General features: G+C 42.8%; 1 protein-coding gene across 2 annotated transcripts in view; it reads right to left on the reverse strand.

The window, feature by feature from the left end:
• LHFPL3 (LHFPL tetraspan subfamily member 3) overlaps window positions 1-2,011 on the reverse strand; it is a 61,129-nt gene extending 59,118 nt beyond the window's left edge. The window contains exon 1 of one of the 2 annotated variants that reach the window (XM_072147206.1): window positions 1,232-2,011. In XM_072147206.1, coding sequence (XP_072003307.1) covers window positions 1,232-1,658 — 427 coding nt within the window. In that variant the 5' untranslated portion in view covers window positions 1,659-2,011. The remainder of the gene's footprint in view (window positions 1-1,231) is intronic. The other variant, XM_072147205.1, reaches the window with a different exon arrangement.
• Between the last annotated feature and the right edge of the window lie 15,439 nt (window positions 2,012-17,450).

Here is a 17,450-nt window from a genome sequence, read left to right on the forward strand (position 1 = left end):
ACACTAACATATGATAGTTTGATCTCTTATAAAATGCACTATAGATATTTAACACATGCAACTATGGGTGACAGAGGGAGTGCGGTGTCTAACCAGGGATCCCTGCTAAATACCAGGGATCGGAGCTTATCCAATCACAGCTGATAATACAGCCCAGCCCAGGCACAAGCAGGACCCGATATCCTGTAAACTTCTTCTGACATGGCACCACAGTAAGGGGTGGCGTGAGAAGAACTACCCTTACTGATTGACGTAGATAAGTAAGAATTCTGGCCTGTTCTGAGACACATATATGAATTGTTTAAAAGACTATTAAGACTTTTAAAGAACTTGTACAATTAAGGGAATGACTAAGGGCATGGAGAAAATGAGATTGGCTCAATGCTGAGCCAAACATCTGATCAAAGTCAGAACACAATTTTCAGCCGTAAACTAAGGTGGTGGGAGGTGCAAAGTCTGACTAGACAGTACTAATTTATCATCAGTATCAGCTGTATTTGTGACAGTATCAGTGATATTTATAGAGCAGTGTAAGACTGGCTAGTCTAATTTTGCAACTTTGTATTACTACTATGAAGCTGGCCTGCGTACTCTCTGAGGAAAAGCTGTAGAACACATGTGCTCTCAAATCCCCAACCAACACACCTCAATAAGTGAAGAGTCAAGAGGTTGCATATCTGTTGTTTGTTGGGGAAATCATTTTTTCTATCTTTCAGTTTTTCTCCAATTGGACAGTTAACAGACTCTATTTTTAAGTTACAATGTGCATAATGTTCTCAAGAACAGTGGGGACCGAGTTATCAGTCATCTCTAGTTCCACTAACCTCCAAGGAAACAAATGACTACAACTTGATAGATACAGCAGTCTTTAAGCGTTATGCTGCCCCATACAAAAAGGAAAAGACTATTTGGCATGCACACACCAATTTTGGGGAGCAAAACTTCTAATTTTATCAGTTCTCACCAGTATATTTCTGCTTATAGCAGCCATTCAGATTTGAGTTATAATGTGTATAAATACTGTATACAATGTACTGATTAGTGTAGGGCGGCAGTACCATTGCTATACAAGCCACTAAGATAAGAGTCATATCATGGGGGGAGTCCAATGTGAAAAGATATTTGTGTCCAGGTCATCCCTGAGATACTCACCTAATGGGCCAACAGTCACTGACTGTCCTACATCAGACAGGTAAGAGACCGATGTCACCACAGCTGTCCCCTTACTCACCTGAGGAGAGCTGCATCCAGGCGCAGATCTTATACACGGTGGCTGTGTTACAGAAGAAGAACAGGACGAAGGACACGATGCAGGCGATGATGAGCGTCATGGACAGGCCGATGAAGAAGGAGGCGGCTTTGAAGGCTCCGGAGGGAATGGTGGAGAAATCAGTGAAGCTGCCGGTGCATGTGAGCTCTTTGGAGAAGCCGCTACCTATGCAATAGTGGAAAAGTCCGAAATAGCCGGCCTGAGGGGTGTCCACTCCATCCCCTATCCAGTAGGGCTGGATGAAGCAAACGATGTTGACGATGGCGAAGCAGATGGTGAAGATCGCCCACAGCACCCCGATAGCCCGTGAGTTGCGAATGTAATTGGCATGGTAGATCTTGGCCGCCTCCTGGGGGGACAGCATCGCTAGGCTTGCATCTGGCATCATCGACACCTTATATAGGGGGCGCCGCTGGTGACTGTAGAGACGAAATCACTGCAGCGGCGGCATGGAGAGAGACTGATGCGGCTTCAGGATGGAGCGCATCATGGAGATTCCTTCTCTGCACACCCCTCTCGTCCTCCGAGCTGTCTCCGCAGACCGTTATCGGTCACTGCGACCTGCAGCAGCTCTGCATCCTAATGTGTCAGAAGCAGACGGAACCACGGCGAGATGGGAGGGGAGCGGCCAACGCGGTAATGTATGCTGGGTGTCTCAGCCGAGATGACAGGAGGGTACCAATCGCCAAGTGCACATGACATCCCTCGTCAGATCCCGCTCCCCCCCTTATTGGTGATGCGTGTGAGCAAATCCAGGGCACGTGCTGGTGACGAGGGGGCGCGGGAAGTGTGAGGTGGAGAGAGGGGCTGCCGCTAAATATAGCCGTGCCTCAACTCCCAGAACCGTCTGGAGCTAACACTCATCCAGGCAACATGGATTCGGATGTCCTCCATCTTCACCGCCTCACCTAGCGCTCTGTCTTCCATAGTGCCTGTACACCCTCTGCTTTGGCATCTCTGTCACAGCTTATGCTGCCTTTTCCCGCACTTTTGAATATTAGAGAGACTCTTACAGCTATTATGATATATATGAGGCTATCATCTTCCAATTATTCAGACCCAGGTGTTTGTGATTGAGGTTTGTGTTTCCTTTTCCCCAGTTTGGGGTTAATTTTGAAATGTGTTTAAATCCAGATTGGGAATAAAGTGCGAATGAGGTTACGTAGGCATATATTAAAGGGGTTGTCCGAGTTCTTTAAAAAAAGCTAAAAGTGGCCGGGACAGGGCTGCTTAAAAAAAATAAAGATGTACTTACCTCCCGGTGCCCTCCCGTATCCAGCGCTGCTGTCGCTCCGGTCCGGGCGCCATGTAAACAAACATGGCCGCCGGAGCAGCGCTGGACTCAGCTTCCGGCCGGCCGTGGCCGGGCACACCTATCCGTCCCTATACACAGCATTGTGTATGGGGGCCGGAAGGTTGTCGGGTCCGGCCGGAACTGAGTCCAGCGCTGCTCCGGCGGCCATGTTTGTTTACATGGCGCCCGGAGCGGCAGCAGCGCTGGATACGGGAGGGCACCGGGAGGTAAGTACATCTTTATTTTTTTTAAGCAGCCCTGTCCCGGCCACTTTTAGCTTTTTTTAAAGAACTCGGACAACCCCTTTAACAGATATAGGGACGGAATCCTACAAATGAATGCAAGCAGCATAATATACATTTCCTGACATCTGAATCACGCCCTCACAGAATAACAAAGTGATCGAAATGTCAAGCCCCACCGGTAAAATTGTAAACCTTCATTGATGGGGCAAGCTGCACCTCAGCCGTGTTTTGGCTACATCCGGTCCGCTTGGTATATTCACACCGTTAGAGTTCTCTATCCGGCTGCAAATTTCCGTCCTGAAAGATTCTACATTGGGGCATGCACCCTTATTTTGCGCTCTTCCATTGCATCTCCGAACCATTCTTTTGCATTCAGCAACACCAGTGGATGTGGAGGTGTAGACAAGAGAGCCATTGCCACGAGTAGTACACATCATATTATTAGTGGCCACGAGGTGTTTGCTAAAGCACTGGTTAGAGAATTCTCTCCTCACTTGGAGAGTGAGTGCTAGTGCTAGTCCAAATTAAATATTACTTAGAAGTTGACAAGATGGCAAGAAACGCACCGAAAATTTTTTTCGTAAGTAATGCAAATTCATCATAACGCATCTCGCAACTGAAGAAATCAAACAGCTTATGTCAAAGCTTGTCATTAAAAGGACATTAGGTAGACTGAACGTATAACTCTTTGCCAAACATTTATTAAAGTGTTTGCATCGGTTTTCTGTCTGACTTTGTACATTCTTTTAAGAGCAAACTGCTTGCACATGTATAAAGTGTCTGCACCGTTTTTTTTGTCGCGGATGCACTGTGTCCGACAAGACAGCAAAATATGCACCAAAAAGGGTGTTTAATTGTTTAGTTGGACCGTGCAGAGCAATGCAGAGGGTGCCAGATTCATGAACACCATGCACCACAATTCATGAATTAGGCGCACCCTGCACACTTCACAGGCAAACTGCACATAGTACAGACTGCACTGTTTTTGATAAATGTAGGCCTTTGTCTCTAGGCACCACAACACAACTGATGATCTCTCCAATCCTCACATTGCTTTCAGTCAAATTACTCAGACCGAGTGTCTCCTACTGTGGTTTTTTTCAGTTCCCAATTCTATTTCCCCTCTCTTTCTGTAAATAAACACAAATAAGGGTGGTAAACAATCCGGGTCACAACTGTGATAGGATATACGGTACAGAATTGCAAACACTGAAGGGTAGTTACAGAACAAGCCAAGAATTGGATAACAGAAATACAGAAATAGTATACAATGGCAGTTTAGATATTAGAGCTGTCGAAATGACGTTTAACTGGAAAGGGACATAGCACACAGAAGATATGTATATGTCAGCCAGGCATCCTGCTGGTCATTGGTAGACTGAACTGCATTGTACTGAACTTGTTTCATATTTTACATATTGCTTGTAATGTACCTGTTTTTATCACAGATGACCATTAAAGATGTTGGTTATAAAAAAAACAGAGGGACAGTGATCCCCAATATAATTTAGTTCCACAAACAATTTGGAACCTGCAGAGAATGCAGTGTATTTTGCAATAGCTGAGGTGGACTGTGAACCCTGATATAGTGTAGTTCCATGAACAATTGGAAACTGGCAAAGTATGTAATGTATTATACAATAACTAAGGGAGCTTGTATACCCCAATATACTATATTTCCTGGAACAATTAGAAACTAATTGCGCTGTATATTACAATAACTGAAGGGACATTTAACCGCTGCATACTATAGTTCCAAGAGCAATAAGATACGAACAGATTATGCTTAGCATTTTGCACCAATTATGGTAACAGTGACCCCCCTAAAATTTGTTGCAATGTGCAAAAAAAATGTGGTGCATTAACAATTATGCACTAGCACACAAACTAGCAGAAGGCCTCTGGGTGTACAGACCCCAAAAATCACCAAAAAGAGGCATCAGTATGAATTTCTAACTGTTTTCCTGCCAAGGACATATATCATACGTCACAGGCTGGAATATGTATAGCCAAGGACTTATGTAATGCATCCTCACTTCGGAGGGCTATAACATCGGCTGTGTAGCACCTAGAAACACACTTGTCAGTGACCCAGAGATATTTACGTTTATAGTGAGAATTTCGGGTACAATTTTTATATATAATAGTGACATCCGACGGCACTGTAACAGTTAATATCTCCAGTTTCCTGAGACCTAGAAACACAAATTTAGATTCATATGAAAGAAAACATTTTCCTCTTTCATAGGAAAAAAGTCAGTGTCTAGGTGCCACAGAACCAAAGATTTAGCCCTCTGAAGTGTGTCCCCCACTCCCAGATTCTTAGCCATCAGGCTACAGGAAGTATTTGGAGGATGGTAAATATTGACTTTATTTGTTACTATTGTTACTATATTTTGATATGAGATAATATCAACTAATGTTCATGTTTTTAACCCTCTCCTATCCAGAACAAACTGAGAACACACTTGCTCTCTGATTACCTTATTTTTCTTGTTTTTCTGAAATTTTAGTGAAACAATGAACATTCGATCCTCTTCAGCTAATGTGGCTTCATATTAACACCACGACCCAGAACATGTCCATAAGGTTATATTTAACACAAAAAACACACACACATTCCTTGTTTTTATTTCATGCCATCTCATACTTATACTTACTGTATGTTATGGCATTCTTACTCAATTTCTTTTGAACCCGTGGAGGGTTCTGTTATTGCGCAGCTAATACATAGGCGCACATCTAAGCATGACTTTTGTTATCTTGTTAGCTTTGGTTTATGGATATATAGTTTTTTTAAAATTTGGGTTACCGTTGTGTAAGGGAGCATACAATAATGTATCTATGTGAAGCAATTTTCTGCAAAAAATGTTTGGCGCCTCCTGTGGATTTAACGTTCCCTTTGCGGCATATTTTGGTCAATATACATATGTGGGGTATGTATGAATTCCTCACATCTTACTGTTTTTAGGAAAGTATATTTTCTTTATATAAGTATACTGGATTTTTACATATTTTAGAGGAAATTTTGAATTTTCATGTATTTTTTGCATTTTATTACTGTTTGTTGCAAAGTTGCATGAAGGTGGCCTCAGCCTTGTAAAGTTCATTAGATAAGATAGAGAAATAAAAAGAATTGGACTCTTACCTTGTGAGGATGAAAAATCATATAACTTTAAGGTTGCCAGCAGTCCGGTTTGAATGCCCACAGCATTTAGGATTCAATTTTGGTCGTAAAGATCTAGGATTCAAGCAGCACAAAGAAAAAAGATGGAACGGCGCTCCCACAGAGAAAAGCTGAAGAATAATTTTTTATATATAAAAAAAGGCAGACCCTTTTTCAAAATACACAGCAGTGAGTAAATTATAAAACACGTACAACATACTAAGGGCTCCACCCTGTATGTTCCAATAAAACTTTAAATATTCTCTACAAAAGCTTATAGTCTTATTTTAATTATTCTTAAATAAAAAATACTATGTATATATAACTATAAGTCTCAAATAAACATATACAAAACCCAGCATGAAGCCGTACATATAAATAATACAACTGTCTATCCGGCCAATCATGTGAACACTTAACACGTGGTTGGCCAGATAGACAGTGTTATGCAGTCCTCAAACTACATCCAGGACCTTAAGTTTGCATTCATGAATTTTATCATAAGGTCCTGGAAGGTAGATCGGTCATGGACAATGACCCTCTATATACTACCATTTTCCTTTCAATAAGCTTTATTGAAAGTTATAACAAATGATATATGTATAACAATCCATATGCTGCTATTTTATGGACGGGAATGTCTGGTCAATGAGGTAAAAGACATAACTGAGCCCTGGCATTTAACTTTACATTTATAGAAAGCAGTATCTGATGTATACAGGCAGTCCCCGGGTTACATACAAGATAGGGACTGTAGGTTTGTTCTTAAGTTGAATTTGTATGTAAGTCGAAACTGTATATTTTATCATTGTAGTTCCCGACAATTTTTTTTTTTTGCCCCAGTGACAATTGGAGTTTCAAATTTTTTTGCTGTAATAGGACCAAGAATTATCAATAAAGCTTCATTGCAGACAATTTTAAGCTGATTATTGCAATCTGGGACTATTTTAAAGCATCCAGAGAGCTTCACCAGAGGTCACAGTGGGCAGAGGGGTCTGTCTGTAACTATGGGTTGTCTGTAAGTCGGGTGTCCTTAAGTAGGGGACCGCCTGTATTGGCAAGGTACTGAACATCCTACCCCCACACAAGATAAAAAACTTTGATGAGAAATGGCCAACCCCTTTAAGCTTGACACCCGTCTATATTTTCTCCTCATTAGTGCATAATCTATTTCAATTCTTTTTCTTTCCTCAAGCAGATGCTACCAATTCCTTTTTCTGGGTTTATTTAGTTCTGATGGGGAATTGGAAAACCATGTATGCTTACTAAAGACCCAAATACTACATTTGTAATTACTTCCCTTTGTATAAACAACCAGCAAAACAAAAAAAGGTTTAAATTGTTGTATCTAGTTAATTGGAGGTGCCTGGCTCAAATTGTAGGCAGTTGTGCTCTCATGACATTACTTGATTAAAGCTATCCAAATGAAACTCATCAATATGTATATTTTGTGCAGACATATTGATTTGAAAGTATGATGAAGTCATTAACTCACAAATGAACTAACTTCATGAATTGCCCTACCAGAAATGACATAATTTTATTAGCACATGTATATGTTTAGCAAATTTTATTTTTGTAAAACTTTTAGTATATTCAAAGGAATATACAGTTCAGATTGTATATGGCAACTATAGATTAGTAGTAAAGGCTTTTTAATGGTCAATATCTATATCAGTGTTCCAGGATAAGCATTGTTTCTTTCATTTGCTTTTTAACTACCCAATGAAGTGTGAAAAATCCAAATGAAGTTTCCCAAATTCCAAATACGCCAAAACGTGGTCTATTGTTAGTTGATAGAGTTGCAGCTTGGAGTGCTTGAAGACATCTTATGGGACAAGCTTTTGCAAGTCACCATCTTCCTCCTGGGTATCATGAAATCTGACTGCTCAGCACCTCTTGCACTGGACTGAACTGCGGCTTCTCACTTAAAGCTTAGGTTTAAGTATGACTTAGAAGCTGGACAATATTTGGCATACTGTGAAATATGATGGTTTCTGTTGTCTGGTCGAAAGAATGAGAATCAACATTTCTGGATCTCCTCAATATCACATCTGGGAAGCCTCAGTGTGGTTTTCCCTTTGCACTCTGCAGGATCACTTGTTCTCAGTTATTTTTATTGTTGTTAATAGAAAAGATATTGCCCAAGTCGGCATAAAACACAAAATAAAAATACATATACCGTATATTCCGGCGTATAAGACGACTTTTGAAGACAGAAAAGACAGTCTTCTCTGGGGTTGTCTTATACGCCGGTAATCCCGCCCGCCCGCCGTGTATTCACGACGGCGGTCGGGTCGCGCTGCATGGAGAGGGCTCACGGGCTGAGCCCTCTCCATAGCCGGTAAGTCTTTGCTGCATATTGCAGCAAAGGCTTACCGGTAACACCCGCGATTGGTGCTAGCACCGATCGCGGGTGTTTTCACAGCGTGGGCTGCCGGCAAAGCTGCCGGCAGCCTCAAAAAGATAGCGGCGCATGGAGATCCGTCTCCATGGTAGCCTCGGGTCTTCCGAAGACTATTCCGAAGACTATTTCGTTTTAACCCCTTCATTACAATGTGCTGATAGCACATTGTAATGAATGAGGAAAATCCCCATATACTGCCATACTGTAGTATGGCAGTATATGGTAGGATCGATCAGACAACCTAGGGTTAAAGTACCCTAGGGAGTCTGAAAAATAGTATAAATAAAAATAAAAAAAAGTTTAAAAAAAAAAATTATAATAAAAAAACCTAAAATTTCAAATCACCCACCTTTCCCTAGAACTGACATAAATATAAATACACAGGGATGTAAAGGTTTGAAAAAACCGGGTTGGTGTAAGACGCGCTGCCCCAATTGAGTTGTATCCGACACGGTAGTGGAGTGCAAGATATTATTTATTTAGAGGATAAAAAGGACTACGCGTTTCGGGGGTGGTCTACCCCCTTCCTCAGGTCCGTGATAATTGCTTGAGCGCCAGGGTTCAGGGTAAACACAGGACGGTGTTCCCGGTGTTCAGGGTGAACACAGGATCGCCGGGGTTCAGGGTAAACACAGGACGGTGTTCCCGGTGTTGAAGGCTGTGTGGCTGGTTTCGGCTTCGCATGGCATGGAATATTTAATAAAATAAAAATTTAAGGTACAGTATGGTAACATTTACAGTAAAATGGACGATGGTAATGTTGTTGTTGTATGCCTTATGTTTATGAGCGACAGTTTTCCTGCTATATACCTGCATGTCACAAGAATTTAAATTAAAAAAAGGATCATGTTAAATACAAATCTGTTTTTTTTTTTTAATTTTTACCGGTGTTTTGTATGCGTTGGAAAAGGGGTAGTCTTATACGGCGAATATATCTTAAACTCTATATTTTAAACAGGAAAGTAGGGGGGTCGTCTTATACACCAGGTCGTCTTATACGCCGGAATATACGGTAAGTGTTTAACCCCTTCAGGACGTAGCCTGTTTGTACGTTAAGGCTCAGTCCTCTTTTTTAAAATTTGACCAGTGTCTCTTCCTGTGGTAATAACTTTTCAACAATTTAACATATCCCTGTGATTTTGAGATTTCTCGTGGGACATTGTAGTTAGTGGTATAATTTCTCTGATAATTTCTCTTGGGTGGGGTAAAAATTCAATAATTTAGGAACAATTAAAAAAAATTACAATATTCAAAGTTTCATAGTTTTAGACAAAAAGTCATACCACAATTTTTTTTTGTAGAAACCTTTTGCCATTCGTCTTCTTTATATTTTCATAACAGTAGGAACCCCTAAGAACTGACCTTATTTTAGAAACTACATGAATGAATCCATGGGTATAGTTAGCATTTTAAGCCCACAGGTGGACCCCAAATAAAATGCATAATGGATACTGCATAGTAAAAAATATCCATTATTTAATTTGTGCCCGGCTCCTGCCACGGGAGACAAACAGCACAAAAAAATCATGGTGCTTGTTCTCCCATGTACGGTAATACCACGTATGGGGCAATAATCTGAATGCTGGGCACACAGCAGGGCTCAGAAGGGAAGGTGCCGCATGCGGCATGATGTATAAGCTGTGCATAGTACATGAGTGTAAAATCTACATCTAAAGGTTCAGGGATGTGTGATAAATACGGAAGCACTCTTTCATACATAGTCCTGTTTTTTCTGGGCATGTTTCACAATGGTATATGGTGTCCTTCTGTATGTCGTTTTTGGAGCACACCCTGCACCTTTTTTGTGTCCGTCCCTTTTTGGCAGTGTGGGGACCTTCTCCTGGAAAGTTCTGCCCTGGTACAATACGTGTTGCGGCCTCACTTCCAGAAGTGCTGGCACTCCCCCCTTCATGGTCTCCAAAGAGAAAAAAATGAATAACCACCTTAAATTTCAGGAAAGTTCCCCTCTGGCCTGCACATTGATATAGCACGTAGGAATTACATAGTTCTATAGTGCTGATGGCTAGCCTCTTGAACCACACCCTCGATTTCCTCATGGCGTTGTATGCTGAGGCACCTGGTCCGACAAGTTAACCCCTCCCATGTACTTGTGCTGGTTTAGAAATTGTCCGGGTAGAGGTGGTACCCCTGGTCCAGCAGTGGGTGCACCAAATCCCACACTATCTTCGCAGTAATACCCAGGAGGGGGGGGGGGCATTCTGGGGCACTATAGTAGAGTTCATCCCTTCATATAGCCTGAACTTGTAGGTATACTCTGATACTTTCGCACAGCTTATACATCTTCACCCCATACTTGACCTCTCATTGGGCAGGTACAGGCGAAATTGAAGTCTCCCTGTAAAATGTACCAGGGATGTATGTCCTCAAACTCCCACACGGCATTTGAAAATATCTGTATAAATGACCTATTTGGTAGAGGAACGATCTCTCTGCTAAACTCTATTTTCAATGTGCCCCCACCGAACATCAAGTCACACTTTATGGAACAGTGGGAGTCCTGGCCATATGTACCCCCACCTGCCCAAGAGTTGCTTCCGAGGCTGCAATGCCCTGGGCGATAAGGCCCATATAAGTTGGTCTTGCCCCACAGTTGCCTCATTTGGAACCCTGTGAAAACCCTAATCGCTCTCTGTTAGGTAACGCCACACCTGTAAACTTAGCACTACTCCTACTATAAGATAAACCAGCAAAGGTTAAAACAGAGCCCATCACTTAGTCCAATTTATAACTTTACAACTAGAAATCACATAGGAGCTAAATGGAAATCTCCTGACCTATCCTTTACCACGGTTAAGAATGAAATCAACCTGCTGATGCTGTTTGAGAGAATTGAGGCGACTAGGACAAACACTTTCCCACTGTTTGAAGGGATCTGGAACCCCTGGATCGCTTCACAAGGCTCCCCACCCTCAAGAGAGAGCTTTATCCCTGTGCCCGTGATGGTCCATTATGCATCAACATGGCTCCAGTACTTCTCCACACATAGTCTTGGGCTCTCCATATTCTACACTATAGAGTTCTTGCGATCTTTTTTACTGTTTGCTTTTCTCCTTCCCCCTGTGTCCCCTTCTCTACCCTGGTCCCCCTATGTTTTATTGTTTTAAACAATACAGAAGCTGGTTATGTAAAAAAGGACCTCTGGATTTTGGTAATTTACTGTACTTTAGTCTTGGGCTACAATAAACAGCTATAACAGTTATCTCATGTGTCTGCAATGAAGATTTATTGTTACTCCTGGTTCTTATGACAACCCAACATTTTTAAAATCCAATTGTCACAGAGACCAAAACATTTTTGACTGGGGTTACAATAATAAAGTATACAGTTCCGACTTACATACAACTCCAACTTAAGAATAAACCTGCAGAACCTATCTTGTACGTAACCCGGGGACTGCCTGTATATATAAATGCTGAAATATTATTACACAAGGAGCAAAACATTTCTTGTACTACCACAAAGGAAAATGTTTTTATTAAAATTCTCATGACGTGGTATATTTGATTGAATGTGTGTTGTCATTCTTGATCCAAGCTTTTCATAACAGGACCAAGCCTCATCATAAAAACATTAGGATCAAGTATCAACGACAAGGTTTAGGGTTTATTTACAAATCAGACACATCTCTGTCATTTTCCAAGGGTGGCATACTGACTGCTTTTAGTCAGGGCTGATTCACAAGTCATTTTTTTTTCTCTGCTTGCCATCTGATTTTCACTGATGCCTTTCGGAACAATTCTTTTCAATGTACTTTTTCACATGTAAGTTTTTTTTTTCCTAATCCGTGGAAAAGATTTTAGATCCTGCCCTATTTTTTCACTGACAGCAAGAGAAGTCTATGGGTCAGCAAAAAACCTGAAGACATTTGTGTGCCATCAGTTTTTTTCCAATGATTATACTGAGTAATGAAATATTTTGCCATCTAATAGGTTTTTATGCAGACATGAAAGAAATGCTTTTTAATTCAACAACCGTCATTCCTGTCCAAAAAAAATGGCTTGAGATGGAGGGTCATTTTATTTTTAACTGTCCATTACCAATCTACCTTCCAGGACATTTATAATAGTTTTCCGGAAAGGAATGGGAGCTGATGAGGTAAAATGCATTTCGAAACCTTACTTCAAGAGAGTGGTGCAAAACTTTTTTTAGACGTATATTGGAAAATAACCTAATAACATGCCACCAAACATTCCAAAAAACATGAGCTGCAATAACAGCACAAACTGTAGTCAGGTGGGCTGAGGTAATGTGCAGTGATGGCGCCAGCCCACTGCCCCCAGTAAAAAAAAGTACTCACTGTGGCTCTTCTCTCTTCTCCAGCAGTATTGCAAAAAATACAAAAAGAAAGGAAACCAGAATTCACAATTTTCTTTTTCCTCCATCCATTCAAGAGATAATAAAATCTTATCAAAAAGCTTATGACCTACTAAAATGAATAAAATGATTGCTCTGAATGGTGCAGATTCCTCTTAGTGCCCTTGTGTGTGCACATACAGCAGTTTACCACCACATATTGGCACTTGGGAGAAATCGGGTATCATGCTTTGTGGAGAATTTTGGTATTTTATCCACTGAGAATGTGTAAATTTTTTGAAAAACACATTCATTTAGCTAAAAAAAATAAAAATTGCACCATTTTTTTAACCCCTGTAAAATAATTAAAGGGTTAACAGACTTCATAAAAGTTGTTTTACAAATGTTGAGGGGTGTAGTTCAGCTAAGGAAAGAAAAACGAGTGGCCATCATTACTTTAAGAAATGCAGGTCAGTCTGTCTGAAAAATTGGGAAAACTTTGAAAGTGTCCCAAGAGCAGTTGCAAAAACCATCAAGCGCTACAAACAAACTGGCTTACATGGACTGCAGAGTGAAGGCAAAAGAGCCAACAAGTGCTAAGCATCTCTGGGAACTCCTTCAAGACTGTTGGAAGACCATTTCAGGTGACTACCTCTTGAACCTCATCAAGAGAATGCCAGGGGTGTGCAAAGCAGTATTTAAAGCAAAAGGTGGCGACTTTGAAGAACCTAGAACAGTGGTGGCGAACCTATGGCACGGGTGCCAAAGGTGGCACTCAAAGCCATTTCTGTGGGCACTCAGGCCATTGTCCCAGGACAGAGTTCACCAAACACTGAATCTTCCTGCAGTCCCAGGCAACTTAAGATATGCCGCTCTTAGCGCTATTTTAAAGTGACACTTCATTGGCTGTTTGGAACTGCTGGAAAAATGAGAAGGCTTTGACAGAAGAACTTTAAAGGTCATCCTGCTGGACCCATCGTTCTTCCTGTACAGAGAGGCCCTGGAGAGAAGCTACAAAATATGTTGAATTTGCCCTCCTTCTTTCAACTGAATTGGTGGCCTCAGGTGGCCGATACGATTGAAAGATGTGGAAGAACAGGTAGCAATAAGTTACTGCTTAAAATGTCATGTTGGCACTTCATGGTAAATCAGTGGATTTTGGTTGTTGATTGGGCACTCGGTCTCTAAAAGGTTCGCCATCACTGACCTAGAATATAAGACATATTTTCAGCTGTTTCACGCTTTTTGTAAAGTATATTATTCCACAGGTGTTCATTTATCGTTTTGATGCCTTCAGTTTTAACCTACAATTTTTATGGTCATGAAAATACAGAAAACTCTTTGCATGAGAAGGTGGGTCCAGACTTTAGGTCTGTACTGTACTTATACTCATACTTATAGTCTGTGGGGGAGATTTATCAGAAGTGTCTGAGAACCGAACTGTTCAAGTTACCCATGGCAACCAATCAGAACCTAGCTTTCATTTTCCCATAGCCTTTTACAAATGGAAAACTAGGGAAACTAGAACAGTTTTACCTCAGACGCCTCTGATAAATCTCCTGCTGTGTATCATTTGTTTTCCTTTGCAACCTTTTATAGTTGCCTGAAGTCAGGATACTTTAGCAGTGCTATGTATCTCTCTAAATTTGCCGTTGTGATGCATGTCTGTTTATTTTCTTTGTCTCTGATTTGCAAGTTTTTAAAATTTTTCTAGGTGCATGTATGGAACTAAGCATGGGGTCAGTTGTACTTAATTTGCATCTAAAACGTCACAAAACAAAGAAAACATCTGTCTTGGAAAGAAACATTTAGCAGCACTGCAGCAAACACACTCGCTGTCACGGGTGTCCCCGCAACCCATGTCACCCGTGTCTCACTCTGGTCCCCGGCAGCTCCGCGGCCCCCTTGTCCCCCCATACTGCCTTACCTCTCCATGCTTCCGCTCAGGATTCAGCAGCGCGGCGCGCGTCCATGCCACCTAGGGGGGGAGGAGGGGAGCACGGGGCAGCGCTCAAAGATTTAAAGGGCCAGCATACCGCTAATTGACAGTGGCCATTTCCAGGAATTTTATAAAAGCCGGCCACTTCTGGCATTCCCCGCCAGATCTTTGCGCCTCACAGCCTTAGAAAAAGCTCCCCTGCGATATTCCTGCGTTCCTGTGTCTCCTGCGTTCCTGTGTCTCCTGCTTTCCTTTGTGTTCCCGTGTATCCTGCGTTCCTGCTCCCGGGTTCCCATGTCCTGTGTGCCTGTGTTCCCATTCCCATCTGCCTGGACCTCCTGTTGCTAACCCCGGATTGGACTTGACGTTGCATCTCTGCCGCCTTCCCTGGCCCTGTGCCTGGAGCTGACCACAAGACCGTCTTCCATTAAGGTACATCGACCTCGGCTGCCACCGGGGGCTAGTCACACCTGTGGAAAGACCTGGTGGTACCCTGCTGCAGAAAGACCATCCCGCTTTGCGGCAGGCTCTAGTGAAGACCTTGGTGACACTTGGTCCCAGGTGTCGGCTAGTACCACCACCCGCGAACCCTGACAATAAAATCCAACCATGGATCCCACCGATGTTCCGCTACCAGAACTAGCTGATCTCCCTTCCATCGAAACCCAGCATATTGCCGTACAAAGTTAGCAGCTGGGAGAAGGCAACGCCATTTTACGGCGGCTATTGTCCTCTCAGCAATCACGTCAGGCTCCTGCGGTTCCATCTGCTAGCCCGGTTTGTCTACCTTCCACAGAACCTAGGCTGAGAACCTAGGCTCTCTATGCCTTCCAATATGATGGGGATGCGAAGTTGTGCAGAGCCTTTATTACCCAGTGCTCCTTGCATATTGAACTAATGCCAACACAGTTTGTAACTGAAAGGTCGAGTGTGGCTTCCGTGATCAGTCCTCTCTCTGGAAGAGCCCTGGCCTGGGACACACCCCTCTGGGACAAGGGAGACCCAGTTACAGCAGACATTACCGCTTTCTTCGCTGAACTATGGACTGTTTTTAGGAACCAGCCCAGGTGTCTTCTGCTGAGACTGCCCTTCTGAACTTGTGCCAAGGGGACTCCTCTGTGGGAGACTATGCGGTGCAATTCCGTATTCTGGATCAGAACTTTCCTGTAATGAAGCAGCCTTGATCACTAATTTTAAAAAAGGACTGTCTAGTCAGATCAAAGAAGCCCTATCTGCACACGACCTGCTGTCTACCCTGAATGGTCTAATTTCCCTGGCTACTCGGATAGACATCCGATTCTCTGAACGCAAGGAAGAACAGCGGGTTGAACTAGCACAACCGAGAGTCCGTTACCCTTGATCACAGAAATTTTTGACCATTTACGTGGTGCCCAGGTTTTCACCAAGCTGGATCTGCGGGGGCATATAACCTCATCTGTATTCGTTAAGGTGATGAGTGGAAGACCGTCTTCAATACTCATTACGGGCACTTTGAATACCTGGTTATGCCCTTTGGTCTATGCAATGTGCCTGCAGTGATTCAGGAATTTGTCAATTACACCTAGTCTACCTAGACGATATCTTGGTGTTTTCTGCCGACCTGGAGTCTCATCATTCCACGTACGAAAAGTTTTTAGGCGCCTAAGGGCCAATCATCTCTATGCCAAGCTGGAAAAAGTGCCAGTTCCATCAGAAGAGTCTTACATTTCTTGGATACATCATCTCCGGTGAGGGCCTACAGATGGATCCAACCAAGTTATCTGCGGTACTTCAGTGGCCTCGACAAGTAGGACTTTGTGCCATACAGAGATTCCTGGGTTTCGCCAATTACTACCGGCAGTTTATACTGCATTTTTCCTCTCTCGCGTTTCCCATTGTGGTGTTAATAAAAAAGAATGCTGATCCTAAATACTGGCCTTTGGCGGCAGAAGAAGCATTTACCAAGCTTAATTCTGCCTTTGCTTCTGCCCCTGTCCTTACATGGCCTGACATTGAGAAACCATTCCAATTTGAGGTAGATGCTTCCGATGTAGGTGCTGGAGCTGTTCTCACCCAGAAAGGGCCTAAAGGCCGAACACTCACCTGTGCATTTTTCTCCAAAACCTCCGCTGCCGAGAGGAATTACTCCATTGGAGATCAAGAACTTCTCGCTATTAAACTTGCCATGGAAGAGTGGCGCTATCTTCTGGAGGGGCTCGTCATCTGGTCTGTGTGTATACGGACCACAAGAATCACAGGTACCACCAGACTGCTCAGCGCCTCAAACCATGACAAGCTCGCTGGTCCCTTTTCTTTTCTCGCTTTAATTTCCTGATCCAGAAGAATGTCAAAGCTGATGCTCTCTCTCTCATGCCTCCAATGTTGTCGGGGAAGAACTGGCTCCACAGCCGGATAACAATCCCTCCTGAAAGACTGATTCTTTCTGTTCCAGTTGATCTGCGGCAGCTCCTCCTGGCAAGACATATGTCCGACAATGCTTTGCGGAAAAAGATACTGATTTGGAGACATTGCTCTCGAGTGGCTGGGCATTCCAGGGTGCAGCGTTCAGTGACCTCATTTCTTGCTACTATTGGTGGCCAGACCTGGTCAAAGATGTGCTTTGTGGGTTCCTGTGCGTCCTGTGCTCGTAACAAGCCATCCCGCCTAAAACATGCTGGTCTCCTGTTGCCGTTGCCATTACTCAGCTACCCATGGACTCACGTGGCCATGGACTTTATTACGGATCTACCATCTTCCTCTGGAAATTCAGTCATTTGGATGATAACTGACAGGTTCTCAAAGATGTCTCATTTTGTTCCGCTGCCAGGTCTGCCAT

This window comes from Engystomops pustulosus, chromosome 4, assembly GCF_040894005.1.
Source record: "Engystomops pustulosus chromosome 4, aEngPut4.maternal, whole genome shotgun sequence".
NCBI lineage: Eukaryota > Metazoa > Chordata > Amphibia > Anura > Leptodactylidae > Engystomops > Engystomops pustulosus.